At 36.8% G+C, this 27,080-nt stretch overlaps 1 protein-coding gene across 3 annotated transcripts in view; it reads left to right on the top strand.

Moving 5' to 3' along the window:
• The window catches only part of cadm1b (cell adhesion molecule 1b), a 203,660-nt gene that overhangs the window by 143,221 nt on the left and 33,359 nt on the right, over positions 1-27,080 (top strand). For 2 of the 3 annotated variants that reach the window (XR_001636892.1, XM_016518935.1), the window contains exons 6-8: positions 1,562-1,658; positions 2,167-2,339; positions 15,041-15,094. Coding sequence is in view for 2 of the 3 variants with exons in the window: in XM_016518935.1 (XP_016374421.1) it covers positions 1,562-1,658; positions 2,167-2,339; positions 15,041-15,094 (324 nt within the window). In the remaining variant the exon portion in view is untranslated. The remainder of the gene's footprint in view (positions 1-1,561; positions 1,659-2,166; positions 2,340-15,040; positions 15,095-27,080) is intronic. The other variant, XM_016518937.1, reaches the window with a different exon arrangement.

Below are 27,080 nucleotides of genomic sequence, written 5' to 3'. Positions count from 1 at the left end.
AGGGGAAGGGCTAGGCGGAGGGGTAGGGGAAGGGGAAGGGGTATAAAATAGAATTGGGATTGGGCCTTTCAGTCTTTACAATAGCACACTATATTAAAGGTATAGTTCACCCAGAAATTAAAATTCTGTCATTAATTACTCATTCCAAACCTGTAAGACCTTTGTTCATCTTCAGAACACAAATTAAGATTTTTTTTGATGAAATCCGAGAGCTTTCTAACCTTGCATAGACAGCAATGCATCTGCGCAACATTCAAGGCACAGAAGGTAGTGAGGACATCGTTAAAATAGTCTACTGTATGCAGTGTTGCATTGATCTTCCACAAGTCGGTATGATTCTTTAGGGCCTTCATGAACGGTCTGCAACATACTTTGGTTAAAATCCCTCAGTGGTCGTGTAAAACAACACCCTTTTTACCTTGCTCTGTTCACAGCGACTCTTTTTAGGGCATGTCATTTTTCAGTGAGCCGATTCTTTTCAATGAACCATTTCTTTCAGACTGAACAATTTGTTCATGAATCATTTTGACTCAGTGATCCGGTCAGTGTTCACAGCTCACTGGAGCGGATGATTATGTGAATAAGAGGTTAAATTTATTTAGTCATTTATCAAATATTTCCCAGATATTACGTGGATTCAGAAGATGTGGAATATAGTCCATGAATCATGTGGATTGTTTTAATGGTGCTTTTTTTTATGCTTATCTGTCAATGGTCACTATAAATTGGAGAAGATCCATTTTTAGTTGCTCTACAGAGGAAATAGTCACATGGTTTTGGTCGAAAGAAATCAAGTGAGTCAATAATGGCGGAAATTCAATTTTGGAGTGAACTATTCCTTTTAACCTGGCCGAGGTCTAGGCATTTGCTTTAATTAAAACAGACCCTTTCTTGTTATGCGTAAGCATGAAATGCTGTCCGCCAAATAATGCATTGATTAAGAGCGTTTGCCGCACTCTTTTTTTGTTGCACGGGAATTCCTGGAAAGGTTAACCTACCCTTTTGTAATCTTGGCAGAATATTAATTTATTCAGATAGCTGACTGCTCAGGGTGACCTTTGAGAAGAAAAGGCAGGAGGGATCAGCTCAACTGTAACAGCTTGACATTTTGACTAACATAGATAAAAGAGAAGAAGAAAAAACATTTTACAGTACTGTTAAATTGACTGTTTAAATTCATAGCAGTGTCATCCTTCCTCACACGCTTTACCCAGGCTATAAAAATCACGTACTGCCATGTTCGCACTCTTTTAGGCTCACTGGGTTGACTTAATATAGTGCAGCGTGAAGAGTGAAGCCCAGAAGAGCAGCTGAGATCTGCTGCCTTCATTATACAGGTCTTTGTATTAAGCATGAATGCATAATACACATGAACGTAAATGTGAATGCACAAATGATGTCCAAACCTGTTGGGGATGTTTTCTAATCAGACTGAGAGGCAGGTATGTGGCCTTAGAATGATAATTAGATAGATACAATAAGGGTACCGAGCTGAATCAACGTACTGCAGTGCAACTAGAAATGAGTTTGTGTTTGTGTCTTTGTTGTGTCCAATGCACAGATAAACCAGAAGTGCAGATTGTGGTGGAATTCCCTGAGGGTTTGACCAGAGAAGGGGAAAATCTCGAGCTGACATGCAAAGCTAAAGGAAAACCGCAGTGAGTCCAATGCTGGGCCCTCAGGCCACTTTACTCATTTCATATGAATTTGTTTGGTTGCTTTATCATGCAGATAATAATAGATGATAACAAGAATAGCTCGGATAGACAGACAGGTATGCAAATATGTACATGGTTTGGTGTTGATATGTCATACTTATTTTGTATTTGTTTTGATAGACACACACACACACACAATAGATACACAGATAGATAGATAGATAGATAGAATACTAAGATTATAGTATATTTAGATACTGGAAAAGTTAATTCAGTTTATAATTAAATTTAATCCAGTAATAAAAAAAGAATAGAAATCAGCCCATATGTGAACTAAAACAAGACTTTGCAGCTGAGCTGTGATAGCATCATGTTCGTTTGTTTGCACAGGTGTTGATTTTACAGCAGTGCTAAAGTATTCCTGAATAACGCGCATTATTCTCTCCTCTCTGCCTCTGTCTGAGCATTTTCACACTGAGCAATAAATGATTACTCTGATGTTTTACAGGCCTCATCAAATTAACTGGCTCAAAGTGGATGATGATTTCCCTTCCCACGCCGTGATTACTGGCTCTGATCTCTTCATCGAAAACCTTAACAAGTCCTACAACGGAACGTACCGCTGTGTGGCATCTAACTTAGTGGGAGAAGCCTATGATGATTACATCCTTTATGTATATGGTATGTACTTGAACTTAATCTGCATCTGTAAACAACAATCCATAAGAGCAGAGTTTCCCAGACAGTTAAATCTATAGTCTTGGACAAAATGACACTGTGAATGGATAGTTTTCAATATCAGTCTAAGTCTTGGCTTAATCTGTGTCTGGACAACCAGCCCTTGATGTCTACATGTAATCAGCTGCGTAATGTTGTTGTGACTTAAGGGTTTCAAGTTCCACATGCATTTGCTTTTCAAAGAAGCTTGTTGTTTTGTTCAAGACAGAAGCTTTTAACCCTCTATTGCACAATGTTGCCTCTGGGTTTTCTTCATTTGATGCTAATAAAATGGGTAATAATGAAAGGATGATTTTTTGGTCACACAACATATTTTTCTGGCATAATGCACTATGTAGAGGGTGCACATTTTTGCTTTGGAAAGCTTCATTACAGCATTTTTATAGATAATTTTTTCCATCCTTCAAATATATGATTCATATTTCTTATTGAGTAGGCTTTATTTTAAAACATTTAGAAGCACATAAATTATTTGTATGTTTTGAGGAATTGCTTAAATATATTTATTGCCCCGAAGCAACAATGCGACAGTGGCATGTATATGAATGTAGTGGATATGGATCCACTATAATGCAGTTATTATTTTAGTTATTTAATATCAGCCTTTTTAGCATTTAATTTTTTAATGCAATAATATAGTTTAATAGCTTTGTTCTTTACTATTTCCAACATTTTTAGGACTGTGACATCTGTTTTAAAAAAGGAAATAATAAAAGAAAAGTCTCTCAGAAATATTCACACATATTTAAATGAATAAAAACCTGTCTTTGAACAATTTCTTTTAAGTGTTGCACAGAATACCTAAAAGGAAATTGCCCTCATCCCAAAATTATTATTATTATTTTTTTAAATTTGTGTTTGATTTTACTAATGAGGTCCATTTTATGCAAGACAATTGAATCAGAAATGTATTTTACAACATTGTTTTCAATAAGCATGCAATAGAGGGTTAATTGTTTTACTGAATATGCGTCACCTGAGAGTTTTTCATAGTACTAGTCTTATTAACACAGGAAGTGAATTGTGTTCGGCGCATGTTTAATCCTTAACCAGGGCTGACAGCTGGATTTTTCAAATCCCAGGCAATAATTGCTATGACAGTGGCACTTGAAGCCTGGGATTTAACAAAGCTTTGCTTTGCTATAGAAGAGTGTTGTTATTGTTTAAAGCAGGTTGTGTTCGGGAGCGCTAACGGCCCGCCAGCTGCAGCTATTACAGGCTGTCCTGTCGAGCCCAAGACATTAGCCTGAAGAGATGGAAGAGGGTGGCTCGTCATTGAGGCGTTTGGCACCGCAGTTATTAGCCTCTGATAATGCTGATATCAGAGGCAGGTGTTTGGGAATGATGTCATCAGCGTCCCATCTGCAGACGGGAGAGTTTGTGTGCATCACAGGCCTGGAAGCGGTTCCACTTCCAGCTTAGTTCAATGTCTGTCACCTCTACCTGAGCGAGCACCACCTGCTGATTACTCCACTTCCTCTCATTTCACAGGCTTGAGGAGTTTGGGTCTATTTGCGCCGAGTGGGCGTTTTGGAAAAAGAGGAGATTTATTGCCGTCTGGCTTGGTATAAGTGGCGGTTTTTAGTTATAATCTCCCAAGCATTGTGTAATATGTGAGTGAGGACTTTGCAAATTATTTTCAGCCATAAAAAGCCTTATTATAATGGAAATGATATGCATTTGTAGTGTTACCCTGAGAGTTGCTTTTTCTCTTTAGTACGGCTCAAATCGCTCACGCTTCGCAGTAAATAAAATCGTTGTCTTGTGGTGCATTTCTAAATCAATTTACACTGGCAATTGTCGAGCATGCCCTACCTCAGAGGACTAAAACAAGTGGAAAGACCTCTTGTAGCTTGATAATTCTGGACACACTATACTTCTCCAGCCTGTCAGAGTTACTTTTAATGCTGCTCCTCGGGGGATGGCAGCTTTGCTTTTGCTACAGAGCATTTCCTTTTACTGCCACAGTAAAGCAGTGACTTGTGTTGAGCAAATGCTTATGGCTCCTCTGTCGTTTTTTCGTTTGTTTTTTCATGAAGCGTTGAACAGGAAGCTTGGTTGTAGCAGACACTCATTTCCTAAAATCCTAATACTGGGCATGCCAAGACAATGGCGGCAGTGTAACAGTTTCTCCATTTACACCATTACTGCATTCATGGCCTTCACAAAGGGGACTGTTTTGATGTCAGATCAAATGTTTTTGTAGGCTAATGTGAATTTGCAATGGGACAGATACATGTCACAATATGATAAGCTTGTAGCGGAGATGCTGAGAGTGAAAACCCATCCTGTGTTACCGAAGCCTCCGGCATAGATAGTACTCAGTTAATTTGCTCGAAAAAAAGGCTTTATTTGTTTAGGAACTTGGAATTGGAATTGGATGGAAACTACAAATGTAATAATAATAACAACAAAAACAATAATTATATAGAAAAAAATAGGCAGGGTATTATTTCTGTCCGATAAGAAATGAAGCATATTTTATGGATTAACTGAAGAGAAAACTTTTTCTCCAATACAAAACTCTACAAAAAGACCTGTTTTAAAAGTTACACAAGTATATATAGATAGATAGAGTGGTGTCAAAAACTTTTTGCCCCCTTCCTGGTTTTTTTTTTTTTTTGCATATTTGTCACACTTCCTGTTTTTTTAATTTTTTGCATATTTGTGAAAAAAAACAGGAAGGGGACAAAAACCTTTTCACGGCACTATATATATATATATATATATATATATATATTTGAAAATGTCATTTATTCCTGTGATGGCAAAGTTAAATTTTCAGCATCATTATGTCACATAATCCTTCAGAAATCATTCTAATATAATAATATATGCTTAATATTTTTTTGGAAACCGTAATACATTTCTTTCCAGGACCCTTTAATGAAAAGAAAGTTCAAAAGAACAGTATTTAGTATTTTTGACATGAATAAAACCAGTTAATTTACTACATCTAGCACTTTTTAGGTTACATGATAAATACGTTTTTACAAATGAAAAGAAAGTTCAAAAGAACAGTATTTAGTTGAAATAGAAATGTTTTGTAACATTATTCATTTCTTTAATGCCATTTTTGATCAATTTAATGCATCCTTGCTCAATTAAAGTCATAATTTCTTTTAAAAAATCATACTGACCCCAAACTTTTGCAGAGTCATCTATATAAACTGAACAAAATGAAACAGTACAGTTATCTTAAAGAGCTATTTCTACCAGCTCTGACCTTTTAAAAATGAGTTTCATGGGTGTAACCTAATGCAGCAGGTTGATTTCACATTTAATAGTATTTTTGACATGAATAAAACCAGTTAATTTACTACATCTAGCACTTTTTAGGTTACATGATAAATCCGTTTTTACAGTGTATATGCTTTGATTTGTAATGATACCAATTTTGTTTGTTGCACTAATGCATCATCATGATTATCCTTAAATTTTTCTATTTTCTCTTGTTCCATTTTATATCCCTTTGTTCCTTTCTCTAGTCCCAATTCAGAAAAAGGAAAATCTAGGGCTGCAAATCTAGTTTAAAAGCTTTGTGATATACAACTAAAGTCAACTCCAGTTCAAGAAAAGGACGGAAGTAATATCTTCTCTTTGGTAAATGTGATGTAACTGTGCTGCTGCAGGGGATGTCTATGCCATGACTTTATAAGTATTTTTCGGGGTGAAGAGATACAGGGTTAAAATCCAACTTGATCCCGGTTCTAGTGGTGGTGGGTGGCTCAGTCCGGAAACATCTGCACCGTGAATTGGAAGACCAAGACTTAAGTCCTTCTAAAGCCACTTTTGCTAGCTATTGTGGCCTTGAGCTAGACACATTTAACCTCCTTTCACTGCAAGGGCACCCTATGACTGCCCTTCATCTCTGTTTGTGATCACAAATATACAGTAAAAAAAAAAGTGTGCATAGTTGGTGCAGTTAACATTCTTAACGTTGAAAGCAACTTAAAGAAATGTTCGCCTGCACATTCCCAACTAAATGGGCCTGAAAGCTTTTATGGACATTGCCGAATATTCCTCTACGGAGACCTAGCAATACCTTCTGCCAGTCCTAAAACACTATAGATCATTGGAAGTCCATTTTTTTCAGTTCTTTAAACTAGGTCACTTACATCTTTTCAGATAAGCATTTAACTGGAAATGGACTAAGAGTAGTTTTTTTTTCCTGTCTAGCTATAGCAAAGTACTTTCTCTAGTAAATGTTCAGTTCACTTCATGGTCCTTTTGCTTCAGAAAGATACAGGCTAGTTGTAATGGTTTTCCAGGTAGGTGATTTTGCCCGCAGGATTGTTCCACTGACAGTAAAACCTGCTGATCAGGTACTTCTTTAATGCAATTCATGTACGTTTATCTGCGTTTATCATTTATCATCATAATGAAGTTGTTTAAATTATCTGGAGATTTGGCAGTTGGGAATATGTGACACTGAAGGAAACGGCACGTCATTTTAAATGCTCAAGGTCTGTAGCCTTGACATTGAATTCATGCTCCATTCTTTTGTATCATTCTGTATACGTTTGCCTTCATTATCCTTACTTTTCCCCTGAGTCACATTTCATCTCAGATCCGAGTCCTCTCAAAACCTGAATGAATTAATAATAATTAATTCCCTACAGTTAAAATTAAGTAATCAAAGTCATTACACAATATACAAAGCGAAAGTATTTATAAAGCTGTAGAGATTTGAATGTCTTAATAAGAGCTTTTAATTACATCTGAGGCTTCTTATGTTGACCTAAAGCATGCTAAAATTTAACAAAAATAGCTAAATACACGTTGGCGCTCACAGGAGAATTGATTTCCCCCACTAATCATGGAATCCAGATTAATTAGTGTGTATCTATTAACACCCTCTCTGCACTTTTTAAGTATAGCATTCACAGTGGAATATTGCTTGCAGGTGTAGTTCAGGCAGTGCATTTAATTCGTTGGTGGAGCTAATCAATCTAGTCCAGCTAATTGCATGTTTGCTTTTTAGTCTGTCTCTAGTTTTAAATGGTGCTGTTCACCTGTTTTGAATTTCCAGTCACTGGATTATGATTAGAAATGCTTTGTGTGATTCAAACAAGAAGGATATGTTCAAACATTCTTATCAATATTAATCAATCATTGCTGTATGATTTAAGAGTTAGGGTTATGATTGATCCATTAATTAATAGGAATTTTTATATTATATTAGTATCATTTTCAAGCATAATATTGCCGGTTACTTTGTCCATTTTTGATCAAATTTACTTGCGTGTCTCTGAGCAACATATAGTATTGGCGTTCCTGAATGAATCAAAATTTTGAACAAATCAGTTGAGTGAATGATTCAATGACTTATTAAATCATTTATTTGGCATCCAGATAGAATTTGCTGTCCCTAAGTAAATCAGTCTTTTTGAACAAATCGGTTGAACGAATGATTCAATGACTCGATAAATGTCACTTGTCGCCATCTACTGGCATATGAAAGTAAGCTGCAGAAAAAAGTTATTATTATAGACCTCCTTGGTGCAAATCACATTGTCCAATTATAAATGTATGTTTTTAATATTATTTTAATAGTATTGTAACATAATATCATAATAATACTAATATGCATTTAATATTAATTTAATATATTCATATTAGTATATAATATTACTGTAATAATATATCCCAATGCATTTGTATTATAACATTATTAGTTGTATTATTTTTGTTTCATTAGTCTTATTCATTATTTATTTATTCAATTAATTTTCCTTATCTCATTTATGACTGTTTATCACTTACATTTCATTTATATTCATGTTCATGGCAGATTATTTCTTTGAAGTTCAGGCTGTTATGGTATTTTATTTTTTCATTTGCCATACTCCCCTGAAAGACTCTAATGTGTGTGTTTAAACCTCTAAACCTGCACCCTATGTGTTTCCACCTACATCTAGGTTGGCAGTGCTGTTATTTACCACTCTTTTTAACCAACGTCTCTCCCAGTGGGAATTGTGTGTGTTTCAATTACAGTCACTTGATGTTCTGTGCAAAAGCCTGTTGGGAGAGAATAAGTATCGACACAGACCATGTCCAGCATTAACCTCCATATTCAGGCTCCTATGGGAGATGTTCTCTCAGCCAAACCCATGTAACATTCGCTCTTGTTAAAACGTTTAAAACGCAAATGTAGACTCGGTGTCACAGCGTGCCACATACAATCTTATCTGTTTTTTCTTCACTGCCTCAGACGCTGAATGACTACAGCTACTCTGTAATGTTTGATATGAGGCCAGAGTTTCTGTCAAGACCGCTAATACGTAGTATGAAAGCTGTGTACTGTATATTTGACAGTATTAGACAGCCTTTCAACCATTTTAATTTTTGCTGTGACAGCATAATACATTTGACATTGAGAATAGGATTGATACACCACATAAAGGGAGCCACTGCGTATGTTTAAGGCTTTTCATACATTAGCATAAATAATTTATCATGCACTCAAAGGTTTTTCGTTTTACTGGGTCGGAGACCACAAGGAGAGCTCTTTAACGTTTCATTATAGTAATATTTGCTACCTCATGATTTTTACTTTATTCATACACAGGTGATCAGTGTATCTTTTCTCACTCTCATGTCATTCCAAACTTTTCTACTGTGGAGCACAAAAACTTATTTTTTAGCTCCAGATAATGAAAGTCAGCGGGGTCCAGTGTTGTTGGAGAAAAACATTTCTTCTGTTTAAACAGTAAACAAATGTTCAAATTACACTCATCGGCCACTTTATTAGGTGCACTTGTTCAACTGCTCGTTAGTGCAAATATCTTGTCAGCCAATCACTTGGCAGCAACTGGAGACACGGTCAAGAAGATCTGCTGAAAAACCAAGCATCAGAATGGGGAAGAAAGGTGGCTTTGAATATGGCACTGTTGTTGGTGCCAGATGGGCTGGTCTGAGTATTTCAGAAACTGCTGATCTACTGGGATTTTTATATACAACCATTTCTAGGGTTTATAGAGATTGGTCCAAAAAGAGAAGATATCCAATAAGCAGCAGTTCTGTGGGTGAAAAAACCTTGTTGATGCCAGAAGTCAGAGGAGAATGGCCAGACTGGTTCAAGCTGATAGAAAGACAACAGTAACTCAAATAGCCACTCGTTAGAACCAAGGTATGCAGAAGAGCATCTCTGAACATTGAACCTTGAATCAGATGGGCTAGAGGAGCAGAAGACCACACCAGGTGCCACTCATATCATCAAAGAACAGGAAACTGAGGCTACAATTGGCACGGGCTCACCAAAATCGAACAATAGAAGATTGGAAAAAGGTTGATAGGTCTGAAATACGGATGGTAGGTTCTAAATTTGGCGTAAACAACATGAAAGCATGGATCCATCCTGCCTTGCATCAATGCTTCACGCCACAGCTTACCTAAGTATTGTTACTGACCATATCCATCCTTTATCTTGTGATGGCTACTTCCAGCAGGATAACACACCATGTTACAAAGCGCAAATCATCTCAAACTGGTTTCTTAGCCATGACAGTGAGTTGGCTATACTCAGATGGCTTCCACAGTCACCAGATCTTTGGGATGTGGTGGAACGGGAGATTTGGATCATGGATGTGCAGCTGACAAATCTGCAGCAACTGTATGATGTTATCATGTCAATATGAACCAGAATCCCAGAGGAATGCTTCCAGCACCTTGTTGAATCTATGCCATGAAGAATTAGGGAAGTTCTGAAGGCAAAAGGGGGTCCAGCCTGGTACTAGCAAGGTGTACCTAATAAAGTGACCGGTGAGCGTATCTTCTTCAGTGTTCCATATAAAAAAAGAAGTTCATACAGGATTGGAACAACATGTGGATGAAAAAATGATGACCGAAATTTCATTTTTGGGAGAACTATCTTTTATATATTTGTACTGATTGTCTTATCTATCTATTTTTCTGTTTGTGTTAAAAAACCATGAAGACAACAAACTTAGTGAGATGGTCTCAAATCCCACTAGGTTGTGCTATAATAAGCAAATTTCCGTTTTCGCACATAACTCTACCAAACAAAAATTCATAATTGTCCTTCATTCATAGTACATAGGACAAATTTGTCAGTTCACATCCTGAATGTTACATATGTTTTAAAATCAGAGTTTATTCAATCAGTAAAACATTACTGTCATCATAAGAATCACAGTTGTTGAGGTGGTCTCACCTGCAAACAGGTCTCCTGGTGTGATTTTTTCAACATAAATAACAGAAAATAAAGGCAGGTCGGCCTGACTCATGCCGGCTCAGCTCAAATCTGGACCATTACCCAGTGATTCAACACATTCAGCATTGCTGAGAGACAGTGGAACAGAGCCAATGGGTTTTATGAGGACACATCTCGCAAGTGTTGTCAGGACAATCCCGTCCGCGATAAGTACTCGTATCGTCCATTTTCTCACTGCGTGATTGGAATTTCATATTTCCGTCCTTCACATACAAATGGAAATATTGCACGTCCAAACACATTCGCATCTCGCCGCTCATAACATCGAGCCAGGAGTCACCCAGCCTGCAAATTGCCCGTGGAAAATTCTTGTTTGCTTGACTATTATGCATGCCACATCCTATTCAGACCTTTGTGTTGGCCGTATCCCCTGCATTCACAATTTCAGCCACGGGACTATGACATTTCCAAAACCCGTCTGCAATCGGTCACGGCACACGAAATCCCTGAAATATTTTCATCAGGCGATGCGTCTCCCAGCATCTACATTCAGAGACATTATCCTGTCCTTGATGTTTTATCATTAGCTGGGAAGTGTTTGGGCTCCTACTGAGATCTTTTGATGGAGCACAGACAATAAAGTGATGGAGACAGCCAGCCAATTTTGCCTGCTGCGACTGTTCCCCAGCAAGGCGCCTGAGTATCTGTGCTAAAAAGTGGAATGATAGTCACATAGTACAATAGCTTGGCCGCATTTGCCAGCGCCCCATTATTCCACTGATTGTGCGATGGCTGTATCCAATATGACTGTGTGTTTATTAATAAATGATTCTCATAATGTAATTTTCTCTTTCTCCCGTTTCCATACTCGCCGCATGATAGGAAAGCTGCCTGAAAGATTTGAATCAAGTCGAGTGGACCTTTTTGGTTTTCTGCACTGCACGTAAATCCCATTTGCTTTTCGGATGCAAACTTCAGGACTGACCATCCGAGCGGTGAAATCGGATCCGTTTGTTTTGGCCTTGTAAGTCAATATCTGCTACATCTACATCAGTTGCTGTAGTAATGATGTAAGCGTCAGCAAGATGCCGTGAAACTTTCTCATACAACATCTGAGTGCAGCTGTCAGAGAGGACGGGAAACAGAAATTTTGCCTCTGCTCACGTCCATGACTGCATCTCACCGCAGAGCTGAAATCACAAGGCACATTCATGCAAATACTGCTGATTTATTTGCCTGACCATCCGAGCGGTGAAATCGGATCCGTTTGTTTTGGCCTTGTAAGTCAATATCTGCTACATCTACATCAGTTGCTGTAGTAATGATGTAAGCGTCAGCAAGATGCCGTGAAACTTTCTCATACAACATCTGAGTGCAGCTGTCAGAGAGGACGGGAAACAGAAATTTTGCCTCTGCTCACGTCCATCACTGCATCTCACCGCAGAGCTGAAATCACAAGGCACATTCATGCAAATACAGCTGATTTATTTGCTCATTCATTATACAGTGCATTCGGACACAGCTGCAGACTGTATTGCACACTTTTGTGTGACGTTACATACACAGTGTGTCGGAAAACGCAGATCGGATGCGTTCCAAAAAAGTCTGATTTTAATCGGATTGGATGGGGTTTGGATCACTTTGTAAACATCGGATTTCATGTGGGGTTTTTTCCGCTGTTCAGTCTACAAACAAAACAACTAAACGGATTTGAGTCAGATATGCCAAAACATCGGATTTTTGCTGCCTGTCTGAACAAAGCCTTTGGCACAGTGTGTTTTGTTTAATCACACGGCTTGTGTCGGCCAGTGTCATGCCCATTGAAATGCAAGCTTTATACTATTGCTTGGACGTCTAATTCTATATTACCAGAGGCGGACTTAACCATTAGGCAAAGGTAGGCGACCGCCTTGGGCCCCCAAAAGCCAAGGGCCCCCTAAAATGCTTTTTATATGCGAGATGCGCGTTCAGTGCGGACGCACAAGTGGTTGCTGTGGTGTTCATTACCACGACAACCGTCTGTGCGTCCGCGTTGAACGTGCTTCTTAGCAAAAGTAGGGCGATGTAGAAAATGGGGACGGAATCCCGGAATCTATTCAGAGAAGTTTACTGTGTAACGCGGAATGTGACGGAATGAACGGCGCAGGCGCGTGTTTCGTTTGCTAGTTTGCTATTTAAGCACGCGCAACGCTCGCGGTTAAGTAAATAAAATTAAAATTTCATAGGGCCCTATTATTGTATACAAATTAATAAATTAGGTTGTTTTTATGAATTCAATTAATTAGATATGTTTTTGATTAAACCATTAAAATGGAATACAGAAAAATTTAAATTTAAAAAAAAGAAAGAAACTTTTAATAGGCCTAAATTGCTGTTAAATTAAGCAAGTTTCATGATTTTAATTAATTTGACATGTTTTTTGTTAAATTTTAATATAATCATCCAGAAAAATGAAAAAGAAAAAAAAAACTGAATGTACTCTTACCCTAACCTACTCTAATACTATTATAACCTGTTTAAATGTGAACAAGGGATTTACAATATTAAATAAATCATTTATTTATAACATGTACATGAAAAATCTAAAAGATTAGACACAACTATGGGACACGGTCGTGCAGCAGCGAGCAACAGTGAAAGGAACCTCAAGGTTATAAATGTGTGAAATTGTATAGGGCCCCATTCCTGTATTTCGCCTGGGGCCCCCAAATCACTAAATCCGCCCCTGTATATTACTTAAGCTGCCGTTTTCTATTATTGCAGGTAGTAAGCCCAATATTTAAATTCAAGTCATTTTCTTTACATGTTTCTTACATTACACTTGATCAAATATCTATAGCTGTCCAATTTGCCTTCAGCTGTTTCAATAATACTGTTTTGCAGGAAAATGCTTCACAGTCAGACATGCAATTTCAAGTAAAAGCAAAATAACAGGCAATTTTTTCGTTTCAATCAAGGATATTTATGAGCTATTGTCTGAATTAAGCCCCCTTTACATTTAGACATTCTTTAGTGCATCTGCACCTCGTATTATAGTATATCGCAAGTGTGATTTAATAAAAGTCAGCCTGCAATTACCCACATAAAATGGAAAGCACAACTTATATATTACATCAGAGGTCGCACAAACTGAGCATGTTCCATGTTTTACCAAATATCAAAGACATTAACGGATAGGCTAGTTTAAAACATTTTATGTCTTTTTGACAGATTTTAAAAAGGGAAAGTCACTTTATAGAGCTGAACAGTTGGGTTTTAGGGAGAGTTTAGGATCATTTATTTTTGATTACATCAAAAAAATTACATAATTATATTTAATTACAAATTAATTCCACATTTAATTACTCTCAAAAGAAATGAATACTTTTATTTAGCAAGGATGCATTAGATTTATTAAAAGTGACCGTAAAGTGACTTTTAAATTAAAATTTCGAATGAATCACGAATTAAAAAAAAGAAACAAAAATGTTTTTTTCAACACTGATAATAATAAAATGTTTATTGAGAACTCAAATCAGCATATTATAATGATTTCTGAAGGATCATGTGACACTGAAGACTGGAGTGATGATGCTGAAAATTCAGCTTTTCCATGACAGGAATAAATTACATTAAAAATTTTACTTGTAGAATTAAAGTTGTAATAATATTTCACAATATTACTGTTTTATTGTATTTTTGACCAAATAAATGCAGCTTTAGTGAGCACAAGAGACTTCAAAAATGTAACACATCATGCTTAATTGGTTTGTAGTTTATTCCCTCATTAAAGCCATTAAGTACACATTCTTGTACATTTCCCTTTTTGTCCAGTTTTCAAATACATTTTTGTTTCAAATCAGACTTTGTAATGTTTTGATTAATCTCAGAGCTGGTTGGTTTGGTTCACGTCTTTGAACTCTTTGATGAACATTTAAAAAAAAAAAATCCCTATGGAAAAAAAATGAATGGAAAAAAATATTTCCGGAACCAAGACGGCTTAACAAGTGGGCAGGCACTGTTGCGCTCTATTGCATTTCCCTGCTTTAGAAACATTCCCACAGTAAAAGGATGCTAATAAGGCTTAGAAGTGAAGAAAATGGGAGACAATAAAGTTTTGAATTGCCCCTGTGAGGATCTGGAAAGAGAAACAGGATATTGTTCATTAAATTGGATGACCAGATCATAAGACCTGATAAAAGAACAGCATGTTGGAAAATGTACAAATCATTCCATCAAAATGACAGATATTGATCTGTTATTATGCAGGCAAGTCTTGGAAAACAAGACTTTAAGTAAAGATTTTTGCCCACTAAATGTAGTCAGGTTTATGGTATGATGACAAAAATGTTCCCAGGTGTAAAGGGGGCTTTGGTAAAGAGATGTTCCTCTTTCTTTCAAATATCTCTATTATACTAACATGATGGCTTTTGTGACTTCTCTCCTTCATTTAATACCTCTTATGTGTGTTTTCATTTTCTCCATCTAGATGTTCTCACCACAACCCCCTCACCCACCACTACCACCATCAACGCTTTCCAAGGTACAGTATCCCATCTGAGCTGCAGGGTTCTCACTCCATCTCACCCTTTTTTACATTTTTCCTGTGTCCTGCTGTGCTTGTGCATCTAAGTATATGTGCGTGTGAGAGAGTGTAAGTATGCCGCTGATGCATGTTACTGTCCATGAGCTAAAAAAGACAGCGGGAAGAGGGTAAAGTGCAGGGGCTCGTGCAGAGACGGGCGGGCCGTCCTAATAAGATCTCGACGCAGATAGTGGACTCGGTGGCCTCGCGGCGCCTCGCCGTCATTGTCACTTGTCAGGTTGTGCTTGTCAAATCCTTTTCTGTCACTCGCTTGATCTTTCACCGTAGAGATTCATTTTGGAGCGAAAATCTTATCAGGATCTCGGCGTGTCTGTGCCTCAGATTACGATTACAAATATCCTCGGCCTTCCGTAAGAATGACATCAACACTCAAATGCTCTGATGAAACACACACTGTAAAAACATTATTTTTAAAGTTGTAAATAAAAACAAAGATTGCAGTGCCCTGCATCATAATTGCTGAATGAAATCCAATGCTAATTATGGGGTGCTGATTCCAAAAATAGTGTCTCATTTGCTCACAAAGTATGATGCATTTTGTAGCAGTTTTGCTTTCGACAATCATTTGTAAGCTGAACAAATCTTGTATTATCACTTAATAACCAGAAAAATTGCCACAAACACGATTCCTATCACTTTTTTGAGCCAGCCTACTAATATTTTTTTCAATTTTCAGCTGATTTTTACGTTTACAGTATAAATGATTCTGAAGAGGTTATCTTATGCCTCATCCTGATTTCAAGGTCAGAATTGTGGCCAGTAATGGAAGAAAATACAAATGTGCTACATCTGTGGATGTTTCACTACATCCAAACAGTAACTGAAAATGACAGATTTTGTGAAAAAGCTTGTTTATAAACTTGGGTTTAGTAAAGTTCTTTGACCGTAAATGGAGTATTTGAGCATATTTTTCCATTCCTTTAAATATTGTAAGGTAAATTATATATTTTAAATATCCTTTTTGTCATCAAACTTTTGACATTTGATTGATTTTGATAATTTAATCAGTGCATTAAAGCTGATATATTATATAGATTTATGTATATAATATATCAGCTAAGATAGATAGATAGGTAGATAGATAGATAGATTAGCAATTTCTGAGTGAAACATTTTTCTACATCTAATTTTCATCAGTGTATATCAACCATGATTTATCGTGTTTTTTCATAAATGTTGTTGTCATTTATCGTTATCAATTTTCCAGTAGCTGTTTTATTCTGATCCTAATGAGGTTTTCTTGAGCTCTTAAAATACTCTACCAATCCATGTTTATTAACATGCAAAGGAAAGCTCAGGACTAGGAATTCCCAGCAAATAAATCAATGGCAGGTAATTGGTGCTATATAGAAATGTAATACATTTTTGATGAGCTAGCAAAGAGTGAGAAAGGATAGCGTGCACTCTACTATCAAAAAAATCAATTAAGCCATAATGTCTTGCCGAAACGCTCAGTAGCTTTAGGGGGTGACATTTAGAGATGATTGCCATTTATAACACAAAATAAATGGCTAAATGGAAGCACCGATAGTGGCACCTTTAACAGATGCCACACTTTCTCCTCTTTCGCAAAATCGTCATGCACGGCGAGTAGGAGCGTGATAGCGTCAGCCTTTCAGAGGAAACATCTATGCTCAGGACTTTTCTGTGATCATCAGGCTGAACTAAGTCATGTCTGGTTTTCGCTCAGAAGAGCCGTTCTCTTGTGTTCCTTCCCGGGCCTAACTTCTCCGCATGCAGAGTAAGCATGTAAGAAGTTTATTGGTGTAACCGTCTTAACCTCGGATTACCGTTCGAGCAGAACTTGCTTTCAAGCAGACACGGCGGGTAATCCACTCACGGTGAGTACAGGAGAACTCGGGGGACCTGCTAGACATTTGAAACAGTCACAATGTTTTATCTGATATGCAGTCTGGTGTTTAGGGCCCGTGGACGGCTACGGTTGGAGAAACGTGACCCTGGGTCCTGCGCATTTAGTCTGTGGGTGTGAGGGGTCGGCTCAAGAGGATTGGAGCTGCTGTGGATCAGCGATTAATATTGATAGGAGAATGAGCGCCAAGCTGGTTTCTGTGACGGGGCAAAAAAAGTGTGCCATACAAGTAGATATATTGTATGAATGCATATGGGTCAGCCTCACAGCATTATGGTATTACATATGGTTGATTGTATACTGATTTTACATTATAAAAGCAGCACATTATTTTTGTTTTATATTTTTTAGCCAGGTAGAGGCTGGAAAGTAATGAAGCAGCCTGTTCATATATATATATATGCGTATTTGGCGCCACCTATTGTTGTGGGTGTATTATTGACATGTCAAAGTCTAGACCCTGAATATAAGACGACCGCGTTTTTTCAGATGTATTTCCAAGAAAAAAATATTGTCTTATATTCGGGACAATACGGTAAGAGGGATCATACAAAATGCATGTTATTGTTTATTTAGTACTGACCTGAATAAGATATTTCACAAGGGAAAATAATAGTTAAATTTATAAAAATTCCCCATTCAAAAGTTGATTCTTAATACTGTGTTTTTACCTGAATGATCCACAGCTGTGTTTTTTATGTTTAGTGATAGTTGTTCATGACTTGGTTGTCCTGAACAGTTAAACTACCTGCTGTTCTTCAGAAAAATCCTTCAGGTCCCACAAATTCTTTGGTTTTCCAGCATTTTTGAGTATTTGAACCCTTTCCAACAATGACTGTATGATTTTGAGATCCATCTTTTCACACTGAGGACAACTGAGGGACTATTACAGAAGGTTCAAATGCTCACTGATGCTCCAGAAGGAAAAACAATGCATTAAGAGCAGAAGGGTGAAAACTTTTTGAATTTGAAGATCAGGGTAAATGTAACTTATTTTGTCTTCTGGGAAACATGTAAGTATCTTCTGTAGCTTCTGAAGGGCAGTACTAAAAAAAAAAGATATTTAGGCAAAATAAGAAAAATATACACATCTTCATTCTGTTCAAAAGTTTTCACCCCCCCCCTCCCGGCTCTTAATGCATCGTTTTTCCTTCGGGAGCATCAGTGAGCGTTTGAACCTTCTGCAATGGTTGCATATGAGATTTTTATTTTAAGTAAGTGCTGTTCTTTTTGAACTTTCTTTTTCAAATAATCCGGACAAAAATAATTACAGTTTCCACAAAAACATGACACAGCACAAATGTTTTCAACATTGATAATCAGAAGAAATGTTTCTTGAGTAGCAAATCAGCATATTATAATGATTTCTGAAGGATCATGTGGCACTGAAGACTGCAGTAATGATGCTGAAAATTCAAAAATTAAAAATATTTCTGTTTTGATCAAATAAATGCAGCCTCGACTTAAAAAAAATCATTAAAAAAACATTTTAAAATCTTACCAACCCCAAACTTTTTAACAGTAGTGTACTTCTTACTATTATAAAGATATTTTTACTTTCATAACCTCACCCATACCCTAACCACTTCTACACTTTTTAATAGTAGAAAAAGTATTACATTGAATAGACTTGGAATATAATGCACAAATAAAATGCATTACAGTTATTATCATTTTATGCTGTGCTTGTAATGTATTTAAACGGTAATGTATAAATAAATATAATATAATGCAAATCGATATGTATCTTGCTCAAAATTGCTGAAACGTTTGTAATAATAAAATGCTTCAGTGAGAGTGCAGTTATATTTTGTCTTTACTAAACTGCCCAAAATAACAGAACTGTCTCCATCAGAGGTGCTACTGCACCCACACTTGTTCTTGACCTCCCATTCTTGTGGGAGGGTTTCTCAAGATTTGCGCTACACCACTGACTTGGCCTGCGAGTTTAGTCTATGAGTATGAGAGGTCGTCAGCATTATTTGATTTCGAGGGGATTGAATCTGCCATGGATCACAGATTAATATTGATAGGTGCAAGTGTGTGCCAAACTGGTTTCCGTGAAAGGGCAAAAAGTGTACCATCCAACTGGATATATGGACGCACTGCTGGGTATTGATGAAATATAAAACAATGAATACAGCTGAGCTCTAGATCAGGTGCGCCGCAGGGCGGGTCCATATTTTATAAGATGGTGTCAAGTTAGAGCAGAAAACTGCTTCTAGATGTGAATGCACATACTCATCAGCATCTGTAGATGTTTTTCTCCTCTCGTTATCCGGTATCGCCACCTCAAACTTCCCTGTCCTAGAAATCTCCTCCATGAATCTCCCAAACAATCCAATTAAGAGCGGAACGTGGAGACAGATAGCTGGACGCATCCGATCCGATTGTTGACTCAGTCACTTTGAGAAGCTTTGTTTTTGCAGCGGGATGACGCAGACATTTAAAGGTTACCAGATTTGCTTTTAAACCCTTTGAACAGACAAAAGATGATGTGTCCTTGCTCCATATGCAGACATCAGCAATGTTTTCCTATATAATGAGTTCCTCCTCAGAACTTTTTCAAGGCCTATCCAATATGTCCTGGCTGAGCTCACTGTGCCTGCAGGTAAAGCGGAGGGTGCTGGGCTCATGGATCTGTCTGCTGAACGTCATTTATGCAGCTCTGCGTGGGAATGATGGAGTTGCTGCCGGCCAAACAACACACTGAAGACTTTGTGTATCATTAGTCTTAAAACAAGCTCTCCAGCTTCGGCTGTGATTTAATTTGTCACCGCGAATTTATTGCGTTTCTTCCCACCTTACAATCTTATTTCACAACACAATGCCAGGGAGGGCTAATTTTAGACCATTCTTACTGTTTGTTGACTTGAGGCACATAGCATCTCGTTTTCTAGCATTGTTGTCAGCTGCATTTATAATATGTAAGCTTTTGGCTCTTTAGCTGACTAAAGCCCGATGCACGCTTTACGGTTTTGGAGACAAACTGTGGGATTCGTAAAACGATGGCAGAATAGGCAGCCTTTGATCGTGACTCCCTCACCGATGATTGCGAAACATTGTTCTCTTGATTCTGTTAATCTGATTATTTCCGATTCGTTTTTATTTGATTCTGATTATTTTGTGCACACATCAGTTATAATGAATTATAGTTAATCTTGCTTACATAGGGAAAAAATTCTCTCTCAGCTGTTTTTTAAATTATTCAAAGAACCTTTACATTTAACTAATTAACTATTTTATAAAAATTAACAACAGGGCCCAAACAATGCATTCAATTTCTGTTTAACAGATTAAACCAACAACTGCTCATTCAACCAAATGAAGTAAACTTTAAATTGCATTTCCGATATTATACATTAAATAATTATGTATTTTATCAAAATACTCACTCAATAACTTGATGTTCATTCAGTAATGGCTCTCACTGATTCATTGACTTCATTCAGAGAAGAATCCATCAGGCTGATTCAAATGGTTAATCAATGAGTCTTTTTGAATGATTCATTAAATCATTTGTTCATGAATGTGTCTATACTGGTTGTGCTGTATGTTTTGATTTGATTCACAAGCTCTCAATTCTGTTACGATTCAATTTGATTAGGTTCTGATTCAGATATTTGCATATTTCAGTTGCAATCAGTTATAATTAATTATAATTTGTGTTTTGCTTACAGTATCTCACAGAAGTGAGTACACCCCTCACATTTTTGTAAATATTTTATTATATCTTTTCATGTGACAACACTGAAGAAATGACACTTTGCTACAATGTAAAGTAGTGAGTGTACAGCTTGTATAACAGTGTATATTTGCTGTCCCCTCAAAATAACTCAACACTCAGCCATTAATGTCTAAACCGCTGGCCGCCAAAGTGAGTACACCCCTAAGTGAAAATGTCCAAATTGGGCCCAAAGTGTCAATATTTTGTGTGGCCACCATTATTTTCCAGCACTGCCTTAACCCTCTTGGGCATGGAGTTCACCAGAGCTTCACAGGTTGCCACTGGAGTCCTCTTCCACTCCTCCATGACGACATCACAGAGCTGGTGGATGTTAGAGACCTTGCACTCCTCCACCTTCCGTTTGAGTTTTTAATATATAAATCTTTTTATTTTTTTTTTTTTTTATTTTTTTTTTTTACCTTACTTGCTCAACGACTCCCAATCCCAAACGATTCGCTCAATGATTCATTTTTCCAAACCCCTCCTTTGCGTGATGCTAATCTGAGGTGATTGGTCCAATTGGTCTCATTTCCATTTCATCATGCCTGTAATGCCTGATAAAGCAGCATTTGTGAGCAGTGCTGCTTTGTGTACAGCGTTACTGGGGAAACCGCTGTTTTTACCGCTCCAAAAGCGGCACCTAGTGGCAAAGAATGAATTTGCATTTTCATTCTGACCAACACGAAAAGACCAACAAGTGGGTGGGCAATATGCTAATGTTTCATGTTGACGTCAACATGAAACGGCTTGGGATTCGTTTAAAAACGACTCGTTTCAGTGATTCAGAGTCGACTCTTTCTTTTGAAAGACAATAACTTTATACACACTGTGCACTTTCAGATTTAAAACTTTGCAGGATGTTTTCATTCACTTAGAGCTGTGTTACACACTGCATGAATGGTAATTTTCAAAAATCCATAATAGGGGCACTTTAAATTATATGGTGAACTTTCTAACTCTTAATTAATATATGCAGTTCATTTTTTTATTAACAGGAACTGCGCAGTAAAATAAGGTGAACTGCATTTCTTGTGATTTCTTTTGAATTATGTTTAATGTATTTTATTAAAATATTCCATCACTGAGAGTAATGATATATTGATGTTCATTTAGTAAGCATTCTGATGTATTCAGCTAGTTCGATTATCCTTATTATCCCTCAGAATAATTCAAACAGAGTTCATGGGTCATCGTGAAAGATTCGTTAAATTATTTATTGGACTACACTTGCGCCATATGTTCTGATTCAAAAGAGTTGGTTTAAAAGAGTAATTTGCTCATTAATTGGACTACACTGGAAAAGCCCTAATGAACTAATTGTACTGTGATTAACTGTAATGAATGAAGTTCTGACCATGTAATGAACATTGATGCTAGCTTCTCTGTATGATATGCAATGTAATTATCTGCTTATATATTGTTCCCTTTCCGTTTTAATCGTAGTATTACAAATACCTTGAGTTTGCTTTGAAGAATAAGCAGCTCACAAATTCACTCTTTCATCAAGCCATGACAGACTTCAACATTAGCACAATGGCTTGTTTGAGAAGTGTCAGAATGTGACACAGTTGATAATGTAAAACGCCCAGTCAACCCTGTCAATTGCGACCAAAGCCCTAAGACTGACATAAAAGAAAGCTGATGTCGCACAGTCTGGTTTGGCTTCTACCCAAGATCTCACCGGGCTCATATTGTACAGTCTGACAAGCAACAAACGCAAAGGACAGGGAAAAAAAGTCACACCGTGTGCACTTGGCTTTAGACAAGGCCGAGTCTATTAAATAATTTTTTTTTTTTAAGAAATGCACAGCGGTGGCTCATTATCAGGCGTCTTTCATTGTAACAGCATGGTGTCACACAGTAAGCTTCACAGTACCCACATAGAGTAAATCACTGTGAATTCCCTCCAGATGCAGTTGTACTAATCAGATGTGAAAACACCGTACCAGATGTTGCCTTTGGTCACCCCATATGAGCTCCTCAGAGAAGTTTCCTCTGTTGATTTTTGGAGAACAAAGAACGGCATCAACTGCAAAAAATGCCACAAACCGTGCGGCCTCTTTCAGAGCTGAATCCACTGTGATTACTGCATTTGGAGTGACAGTTAAAAACCCTTCATTTGGATTTTACTCTCCAATGCTCTCATTAAATGATACATTATAGAATAGAAAATACTACTCTTACTGTTTCTAATGTGTGTAAATATAATAGATGCAGCACAGTACAGTACAGTATGTACATAAGTATACCCAGATGATCTATGCTACTACATTTGTCAAAATCTTTCTATCTATCTATCTATCTATCTATCATTCTGTTGATCTATCTATCCAGTATATTGTTCTGTTGATCTATCTATCTATCTATCTATCTATCTATCATTCTGTTGATCTATCTATCCAGTATATTGTTCTGTTGATCTATCTATCTATCTATGTTCTGTTGTTCTATCTATCTATCTATCTATCTATCTATCTATCTATTGTTCTGTTGATCTATCTATCTATCTATCTATCTATCTATATCTATTGTTCTGTTGATCTATCTATCTGTCTATCTATCTATCTATACAGTATATTGTTCTATCTATCTATCTATCTATATCTATTGTTCTGTTGATCTATCTATCTGTCTATCTATCTATCTATACAGTATATTGTTCTATCTATCTATCTATCTATCTATCTTGCATTCTACTGATATTCTGTATCATTCTGTTTTTCTACGTACGTATCTATCATTCTGTTGTTCTATCCATCTAATCAAAATAGTAATATTTGTTTTTTGACTGATGTAACAAGTATAAAATACATCCAAACACATAATTCTCCTCTGCATTTTTTCTTTCTAGTTGCATAGCCTTTTTCAGTCACATTATAGAAGGAGGTTGGGAAGTGCGTTTTAAGTTGGCAAAATATCTCGTTCTATAATGTGCATTATTTCACATTCTATATAGCGCAGCATGCAGTATGCTAAATTCCATTTCAAACATGCCTGTGTTTCTGTGTTTATATTGACATTGAGTGGCCTCCTTTGGACTGGACGTCCATGCAGCCGAGCAGACCACCAAGCTCATCTCGCCCCCCCAGGCCCCTACCCTAAACCTTTATACACTGCTGTTTGTGAAGTTGCATCGTGTTGTTTCAGTACATCAGTGGGCTTTGCCCAGTCTGTGTTTGTTGTTTGTCTTGTTTATTTTCATCTCATCTCTTTTTGCACGCTCTTTCCTCCTACCTGCCTCTTCCCTCCTCTGCCCTCCTCATGAGCCCAGACAGCCCAGCGTGCTCAGAGCTGCTATCCCTCCCGCATACATCTGAGCCGGCTCTGCGCTCCTGCTCTTTCATGTCCACTCTTATAAGCCCACATTAATATCACAGTCTACCATCATGCCGCAGTCATACATGTGCGAGAATGTCACTTTGCTTAAACACGCTGAGATGAAAGCCCCGTGAATCAATTCAGTACAGGAAACTCGTTCTTTCAGTGGGGGAAATAATGGGCAAATGAACTGCCATCAGGGGCTGATGAGAAGATGCGACGCGCGATCGTGCCGCAGTGCGTTCACAGGATAAAAAAGGGCCACCTGGAGTGCACGTGCACGATCGTGTTTCGAAATACTTCAAGTTTGTTGTGTACGGGGAAGATAAGTGATTATCACATGTCTTGTAATTTTCCCTTCATGCATAATGGCGAGCTGTAGGAGGCCACATTTCGAATCACAGGCTTCAGTGAGTTTTAGGCCTTTTATTATCATCTGAATATATACATGAGTGAAAAATAAAAAGTCGGTGGTAGTGAAAATTCTGAATTTAAGAAAAGGCATCCTTTGGTTTCATAAATGTAAACTTGAAATGAATTGCTACAGGCTGTTGAATTGGAATGACAGGAAGATACATTTAATTTAAATTCCAGAAAATCAACACAACAGAGGAATTTCGTTATTTTGGATGTTGTGTTAATATGTGACAAAACACAAGTAATTATATGTTAATACTGCTATTATTATGTAATATCAATCCCAGTATTCTGTGATGAAAATGAAAGCTAAATTATTTAATATATAATAATATAATATGGAGGGAAAAAATACTAATATAATATAATATAATAATGTGTTTGTATACTGTACATAGACAGACAGAAAGAAGGACAGATAGACAGATATATTTTTAAAACTAATTTGTTTTACAATTTAAGGAAGTACAATTAAAGTGTAATGGAATCATTACAGTACGTGTACGTAATGTATTTTTAATACATTTCTTTGTTCAATATATGAATTACTCTTTAACATGCATATAGTTTCCTGAAATAGTATATTAATATCTGTTTCATCTACAGAATGATTGTTAAAAAATATATATTTATATAAAATATTTAATGTGTGCACACACAGAGACACACACGTGTATGTATGTATATACCCTAATAAAGTGGCCAGTGAGTGTATATATATATATATATATATACTATTTAATGAATATATAAACAGATGAGCGTTATTCAGTTTCACTGCACTGTCATTTTAGCACAGTAATGTTTTTTGTGTGAGTAACACTATTCATTGCAGCCTCTGCATACTTGATTTTAATTGAGGTTTCTTTACCGGTGTCAAACAGCACACCCTCCTTTCGCTTTTGTCACTGCTACGTGAGACATTTAGCCTTTCATTCTCGCAGTTTATGCTTTCGCACCCTGAGTGCACTTTTCTCTTTTTTGATAAGTGTGTTATTTTCAATCCCTAACTGTGTAGCCTAGCAACAGGCAGCAGGCAACAGTTCAAGGCCTAAATATGGTTTTCTATGGAGGAGGAGCAAATGCCACGGTGAAGTACACTTAGTAATTTAAACATCTCAGGAATCAAACATCTTTTGCAGTTACCTGCCTCTACAATTTGTTTATTTCATTTCCCAAAAAGCCCCAGGGCTCAGCGAGCGCACAATTCAGACAGGCTTTTGTCCTGTGTTTAATACTCACACAAAGTTGGAGCTTTTTTGTTTGCCCCAGAGAGACCAATCACCTGTGCTCTGAGGACATTGGCTTCAACCAGACAGATAGATCAAATCCCCGGTGCTTTTACAAAACCCAATTCTGGGACCTCACCTCACAGCTTCTGCTCCGGCTGTCTATTTCTAGTCCGAGCAGATTTCCTGCAGATAGGGATTTAGATCCCTCAGGTGAGGCGGAAGCTAATTTCTAGACAGGAAAGGTGTGATGTTGAGATACACTGATGATGGATAATGGTAAACCCTCGGCTAAGGTAAACAGTCTCTCTTTTTCCTCAGGAAGTTGCTGTGTGATCCTTTCCTAGTTATGTTTTCTTTTTATAACAGTCCAGATTGTGAGTCGCTACTGACACATGGATCTGATTAGCATCATTTTCTATGCCAATTCAGTTTATTCACAGCTTTTTTTTTTCAATGCTGTTCAGTTGAGGTTGGCCTGCAGGTAGCTGTGTCTGGTAGCAGATGTTTGGGTGTCATGCATTTAATTTGGCATTTCAGGCAATTAAAGTGCAGAAGATTGTTCTGGATCTCCAAAGTATAACTAGATAGTGCATTATATATACAGTCTTTACACAGCAGACTGTTTTAATGTATTCTGTACATTTTAAAAGCCTCCAGGGTTCATTTTTGCTCAGAAAGCTAACATGTGTCATGGGATTTGTGAGTACAGTTCTCTTGGGAGAAATTAAGATATCATCCATATGTACTATTAGTAAAGGGATTTGCTAAAACATATTTAAGGCTTATTCATAAACATAGTGTTTCATTTACAGTCTAGTAAATATGACAATGATAAATTATATTTCCTTATGTTAATCTTTAACCCTAATCAAACAGGACTACTTTTCCCTGAGGATGTTAATACCACTGTTATTTTAGTATTATTTATATTCTATTAAAATTTGTATGAATAATTTGACGTCTCTTTTGTATTTATATTTTTACTTTTCATTTTCATTTTAAAGTCTTAGTAATTTTCTTTTAATTTTTATGATTTTGTTAATTTTGTCATTTGTATTAGTTTTTATTTTTATTCTTTATATTATTTTATAGTTTTAGAACTTCAACTTCAACAGTTAGCCGCCAAGGCAACATTTCTAATAGTTATTTATTTTAAGTTTAATGAAATATTTATCTTTTATTTCATTTCAGCTTTATTTCAGTTACTAAAAACAATTCTTAATAGGTTTAGTTTTAGTTGACTATAACAACACTAGTTAATATATGTTTCACAGACATACTTCATGATTTTAAACCTGTCTGAATCAAACATGTCAGTATTTTTCTCACACAACGGTAAAAATAACAGAGCAAATTACT

Source organism: Sinocyclocheilus rhinocerous, unplaced genomic scaffold, assembly GCF_001515625.1.
Source record: "Sinocyclocheilus rhinocerous isolate Xijiao unplaced genomic scaffold, SAMN03320098_v1.1 scaffold689, whole genome shotgun sequence".
NCBI lineage: Eukaryota > Metazoa > Chordata > Actinopteri > Cypriniformes > Cyprinidae > Sinocyclocheilus > Sinocyclocheilus rhinocerous.
This window is presented reverse-complemented; position numbering and strand designations above follow the sequence as displayed.